Below are 7,108 nucleotides of genomic sequence, written 5' to 3'. Positions count from 1 at the left end.
ATAAGGTGTACTTCCTCCAGTGGAGGTGAGTACAGGGTAAGGGACTGCCTTTGACCCACATTCACAAATTGACACTTTATCACTAGTTATGGTTGGTATAACCTCATATCTATTCATATTTTCACACATTTACATTTCTTTATATATCTTAATTTTTTTTCATACCTATGTGCCATTTCCAAAAAAATGTAAGTCTAGAATAAGCAGCCGTATGTACCTATCTGCATTTCCATAAAAGTGTAAGTCTCTAGAATAAGCAGCCCTATGTATCATAATATTGGTAAGTTGTTCAATAAAATCCCTAAAATCTAAGCACTCGTACAATGATTCCTGTCACTTGCAGCACAAATCTTCATATGATGAGTCCTGCCATTTAAGGATTAACCAGTTTTGCCATCTCAACCTCAATCTCCTGGTCCCCATTATACATTCTACTTCCATCATGTAGATCCTCTTTGTTAGTCTCTTCACTCTCAACCAATCCATACTCCTACACAATTTCAGTACACCCTGTTTGTTTGTGAGACTATACTCACAACCATACCTCTCTTTACAAGTAATTTCTCATATGATCAACCATTCCCATGCCAGTTACTGTCCCTAGGCATTTCATTTCCAGCACATTCACCCTCTTCCTTTCCTTTGCATTCATGGGTCCAGTATATATTCATCAACACTGTAAGTACTATTATACCTTTAACCCATGCTTTACAGATAGGGTATATAAACCTTATCAAATTTTTCAGTTCATTGCAGGTAGGGGTGCATATGCCTAATTTTCATTCTCATGGTTTACTGAAGCTAAGAGGTGTATATATACAGCTATTAAGTAATGCCCGTAGTGATATCCCATGCACTGTTTACAGACACTATAAACAAAATTCTTCCTGTATACTTATCAATATATGTGGAGATATTTAATAAGCTTGTGCAATATTTGTGCCCTCATGTTATGTTATAATATTTGAAGCTGAGACTTTCTAACAAGATAACATAAAAGAAACAGTAATCATATTTGTTTGTGATTAGAACGCTTACAGAAACACCACACATTTCACTATGTATGCCTGTAAACTTTCCTGGAGTACTTTATACACCTGACAGGAGAGCAGCATAAATCAACTTTTAAATGCTGGGAGTCTTCATATGACAATTTATGTGACAAACACCAGGAGTTATCCTGTGAGAGCTTTTCTTTGTGCCCAAATTTGAACCTCCTGCCAAGCATACCAAATTGGTTATAGACACATCAAACAGCCTGAATAATCAATCAACAACACTATCATCCCCTTTCTTGAAAAACTCAATGGAAATCACATCTACTCACAATTCTTTAACACATTCCATTTTGAACAAAATTTTCACTACTTTTTCTCTCTTCGCCAGTGAGTGTCATGGTCTACATCACACCTCATCCCAAACACACCACATCAGTCTCCCTATCATTATCTAACATATCAAACAATCCTTCAAAATATTCATGTCATTTTTTCACATCATTTTTGTCTATTACTTTCTAATATGCTTTCAACACTGTCAATGTCACCCCCAATTGTCCTGATATTCTCCTTGCTCATTTTCTCAGCCTCTCTGAAGTTTGCTAATTGTCTTCTTCCAATCTCTCACTTGTTCTCTTTCCAGCTCTTGTACCTTTTTCTTGACCTGCCACTTTCTTTCTGTACTCCCCCCAATCACTCCTGGAGATATCATCCATATGTATGCCTTTTCTGTTTCATGAGAAATTTTTTTTTTTTTTTTTTTTTTTTTTTTACCTCGTCGCTGTCTCCCACGTTTGCGAGGTAGCGCAAGGAAACAGACGAAAGAAATGGCCCAACCCCCCCCATACACATGTACATACACACGTCCACACACGCAAATATACATACCTACACAGCTTTCCATGGTTTACCCCGGACGCTTCACATGCCTTGATTCAATCCACTGACAGCACGTCAACCCCTGTATACCACATCGCTCCAATTCACTCTATTCCTTGCCCTCCTTTCACCCTCCTGCATGTTCAGGCCCCGATCACACAAAATCTTTTTCACTCCATCTTTCCACCTCCAATTTGGTCTCCCTCTTCTCCTCGTTCCCTCCACCTCCGACACATATATCCTCTTGGTCAATCTTTCCTCACTCATTCTCTCCATGTGCCCAAACCATTTCAAAACACCCTCTTCTGCTCTCTCAACCACGCTCTTTTTATTTCCACACATCTCTCTTACCCTTACGTTACTTACTCGATCAAACCACCTCACACCACACATTGTCCTCAAACATCTCATTTCCAGCACATCCATCCTCCTGCGCACAACTCTATCCATAGCCCACGCCTCGCAACCATACAACATTGTTGGAACCACTATTCCTTCAAACATACCCATTTTTGCTTTCCGAGATAATGTTCTCGACTTCCACACATTTTTCAAGGCTCCCAAAATTTTCGCCCCCTCCCCCACCCTATGATCCACTTCCGCTTCCATGGTTCCATCCGCTGACAGATCCACTCCCAGATATCTAAAACACTTCACTTCCTCCAGTTTTTCTCCATTCAAACTCACCTCCCAATTGACTTGACCCTCAACCCTACTGTACCTAATAACCTTGCTCTTATTCACATTTACTCTTAACTTTCTTCTTCCACACACTTTACCAAACTCCGTCACCAGCTTCTGCAGTTTCTCACATGAATCCGCCACCAGCGCTGTATCATCAGCGAACAACAACTGACTCACTTCCCAAGCTCTCTCATCCCCAACAGACTTCATACTTGCCCCTCTTTCCAAGACTCTTGCATTTACCTCCCTAACAACCCCATCCATAAACAAATTAAACAACCATGGAGACATCACACACCCCTGCCGCAAATCTACATTCACTGAGAACCAATCACTTTCCTCTCTTCCTACACGTACACATGCCTTACATCCTCGATAAAAACTTTTCACTGCTTCTAACAACTTGCCTCCCACACCATATATTCTTAATACCTTCCACAGAGCATCTCTATCAACTCTATCATATGTCTTCTCCAGATCCATAAATGCTACATACAAATCCATTTGCTTTTCTAAGTATTTCTCACATACATTCTTCAAAGCAAACACCTGATCCACACATCCTCTACCACTTCTGAAACCACACTGCTCTTCCCCAATCTGATGCTCTGTACATGCCTTCACCCTCTCAATCAATACCCTCCCATATAATTTACCAGGAATACTCAACAAACTTATACCTCTGTAATTTGAGCACTCACTCTTATCCCCTTTGCCTTTGTACAATGGCACTATGCACACATTCCGCCAATCCTCAGGCACCTCACCATGAGTCATACATACATTAAATAACCTTACCAACCAGTCAACAATACAGTCACCCCCTTTTTTAATAAATTCCACTGCAATACCATCCAAACCTGCTGCCTTGCCGGCTTTCATCTTCCTCAAAGCTTTTACTACCTCTTCTCTGTTTACCAAATCATTTTCCCTAACCCTCTCACTTTGCACACCACCTCGACCAAAACACCCTATATCTGCCACTCTGTCATCAGACACATTCAACAAACCTTCAAAATACTCATTCCATCTCCTTCTCACATCACCACTACTTGTTATCACCTCCCCATTTACGCCCTTCACTGAAGTTCCCATTTGCTCCCTTGTCTTACGCACCCTATTTACCTCCTTCCAGAACATCTTTTTATTCTCCCTAAAATTTACTGATATGAGAAATTAATTTTCCTTATTTCAGCATCCACTACCCTTTCTCATACACCCACATCCCACATTCTGAATGCCACACACTTCATCTTTAAGCACTGCTTTCCTAAACATCTTCCACCGGTCTTCCACTCCCTAGTTTTGTTTACTCTAATTCTTTGCCATCCTTCATTCAATCTCTCCTGGTATCTCTGCATACATACCACTTTCTCAAGCTCACTTTTTCCACTTTTGAGGGTCACTTTCACTCTCACCTTCACCAAGCTATGATAGGACTTTCAACCTACTGCCCCTTTCAACAAATACACATCCACATCCTCTCCTCTCCACACTTGTCAATTAACACAGTCCACTAACTCCTGGCGATACCAAGCTCCACTCACTCATATATTGCTTATGTATGCACCTTCTCTTAGACCAAGCAATTCCAATGACAGTTCCTCATTCAGCACATATCTCAACTCATATCATACACCAGTGGGCTTTAAAAATACATTAAACATTGCTTACATTTTATGTCAATTGTTGACAAAAAGGTGCTCTGCTGTTGGAGATGGAAGGCATATTATCATATGGAAACAGACGTAGGAAAATTTTGTTCAACCAAGTCCTAGACAGAAATTCTGAAGTTTTGAGCAAAAATATCCTTTGCTCACTACTTAGCTCAAGAAATAATACTTACATATAATTCAATTTGGTATTTTGAGCAATTTCATACCTGAAAATACACTCAATGGCAATTAACTCACCTGGCATCTACCACATATTGAAAATTCTCTAAGTTCTTTCTCTATATTAGTACAAGGGGGGTATCGACATTCATAATAACAATCTTCCTCCTCCTCCACAACTTCACCATTGGCATTGAAGTATCTTGTTACTACAAAATCACCATATTGCTGAAAATGAAAGAAAAATATGAATTTTCATAATAAAGTGTACAAATAATGGAAACTACAGTTCACGGCATCTGGGGCTGAAACTGAGCTAAGCACTCATCATACTTAGTCTGCTGTATATCTTAACACAATATGCAATTTGAATATCTTTAAATGATAAGCAACAACTACCTCAATATGCAACTTAAGTGCCACACAGCCATTAACAATCAGTCAGGCAACTGCTTAAAATGGATGTGTATGCACTTCTCTGGCTCTGGCGCTCCAAACCAATAATCACTACGACACGTGAGGTAGAATTAGCAGTTTGAGTTTTGTGAGTTTGGTACTCTGTCTCAACCAAGTTAAAAGAACTGGTATGATGTGTTTCAACCAACCAGGTTAAAAGAATGGAAGGTGGTGGAAAGGGAACTAAGATACTGGAGAGATAAAGGTCCTGCTCAAGGAGTGGCAGACAAAGTGAAACTGAAATTTTAGGGTTGGGGCTTGTGATCAAGTTCTACAAATTAACACCCATAAAGCAGCAAGTCACCATTCTGTGCTCTATTTTGTGTGGTTTGCAGTTTAGTTATATTTGTTTTAGACAGTGTGGATGACCAAAAAGATTGGAATTGTGTAGTATGAATATATGTGCCAGTGAATATAAAGACTGCAAGGTAAGGATGAAATGAAGCATAACTGGAAAAATTTGAAAGACCATGCAAATAGTCATGAGAAGGAGAAAAAGGTGGTTGTGATGGGTGATACAAAGGAAAAGGTGGGATATGCATGTATATGACTGGAGTGATAAGAGATGAAAGCAAAACTAGGAATAGAGGGCACAGAGATAGGGTGTGGTGGTGAGGTATGGTGGCTGGTGACAAGCCAGTTTGCAGATGATACTGTGTTGTTTGCTGAAAGTACATTTGCAGAGGGTTGCAAGTGTATTTTGGTGCATGTAAGCATAGGTGATTGAAAGCAAATGTGAGTAAAAGTAAAATAATGGTGTTTGAAAAGGAACAAATTGAAGTATCGATTTTGCAAAGCCCTACAGACTGAGAAGAAAATGTACTAAACTGTGTTATAGATATGGTGGGAGAAAGACTGGAAGAGGTGTCAGAAGTTAAGTATTTGGGAGCTATCTAGGGTAAGTCTGCTGATAGGGAATGAGAGATAAGGGAGACTGCAGTACATGGTAGAAAAGTCATTGTATCCCTTTACAAAATAATGAAGGGTAGATGTGTAAATATGGAAGTGAGGAAAGGATTATGGGACAGCATAGTCTTCCCAACCCTATGGAAATGAGCTTATTGAGAGGAGCATGAGGTATGATGAGATGAAATGAAAAAAAGAAATGAGTGGGTGTAGGAGAGACTGGGTTTTCAGGGAATGCAAAGGGAATAAACTGAGCAGCAGAGTATGTGAATGTAATCTTTTGAGGTAATCTGGGCATCTGGAAAGAAAGTAAGATAGGGAGTTTACAAGGAAAGTGTATGACGTATGATTAAAGGGGTTGGTGTGAGAGGAAGACCACCATGGTGGAAGAATGCATGGAATGGTCTATGAGAGGGAAACATGTAAGGACAAGGATAAGTGAAGACTCCTTTACCATGGTCACCTCCTTGATGGAAGCTCATGGAGGGAATGAGGATCAGAGATATAGATAGAGAGACAGATAAGAGTGGATGATCATGCAAGTGAAGCATACTTTAGTCATGGTAAAGCAAATGAACTGTTTGCAAAGGATACTAAGGAATTCATTTTCTTGTCAAATTGAGTGTCAATTAGTGTTCTAAAGGCATTTAGTTTGTCAGCTGCTTTTGTGATAATGTTTGTGGTATGGGGAGTGAATGTCATGTGCGTGTTGTATATGATGCCCAGTATAGCTGGTGTTTTACAGACTGGCCATTCAAGGTGACAGAAGGCAAGGCCTGAGAGATACCATAGACCCTGGTGCTTCTCCAGTTTCTGGGCCCCTTACTCCCCATCAAATGGTATGCCCCCTTAATCAGGTATACTATTTTTTCACCCATACATGATTCCTATATCAGTTTTCATTTGATTAAGCTTTCCATACTCAGCCATAGCTTGCAAGTATTTCAAATACTTGCATGAAACCAAGCTCTACTTAGGGCCTCTCCAAAGCTCTGACAGGAGGATGCAGGTTGGGTTTGCATCTGTTTGTAGTCAAGAAAGAAACTGAGGACTTCTGAGGGAAGGCAAACATTCTATTCTACGAAAGTCACTGTTTCAGTAGGACAATGTAGTGTTGTAAATTTGTTGTTATTTCTATGGTGTTAAGAGTCAAGTGAAATGACAAAAAGATTATCTGCATAATCTTCACTCTATGGTCTGAATGAAATAAAGTGAGGTCATTAGGAGGGGACTGAAGAAGGATCAAGAGAGGAATGCTCCTTTGGGAACTCCACTGAAGTGCTTAAGTGTTTCAAAAAGAAGCCTCGTTGAGTGACTTGATTTTGATGCCCAGCCATAAAAGATCGCCAA

At 39.9% G+C, this 7,108-nt stretch overlaps 1 protein-coding gene across 1 annotated transcript in view; it reads right to left on the bottom strand.

Moving 5' to 3' along the window:
* Positions 1-7,108, bottom strand: part of LOC139757017 (zinc finger MYND domain-containing protein 19-like) — a 131,725-nt gene that overhangs the window by 14,248 nt on the left and 110,369 nt on the right. The window contains exon 4 of the mRNA XM_071676980.1: positions 4,475-4,624. Coding sequence (XP_071533081.1) covers positions 4,475-4,624 — 150 coding nt within the window. The remainder of the gene's footprint in view (positions 1-4,474; positions 4,625-7,108) is intronic.

Source organism: Panulirus ornatus, chromosome 24 (genome assembly GCF_036320965.1).
Source record: "Panulirus ornatus isolate Po-2019 chromosome 24, ASM3632096v1, whole genome shotgun sequence".
NCBI classification, from domain to species: domain Eukaryota; kingdom Metazoa; phylum Arthropoda; class Malacostraca; order Decapoda; family Palinuridae; genus Panulirus; species Panulirus ornatus.
This window is presented reverse-complemented; position numbering and strand designations above follow the sequence as displayed.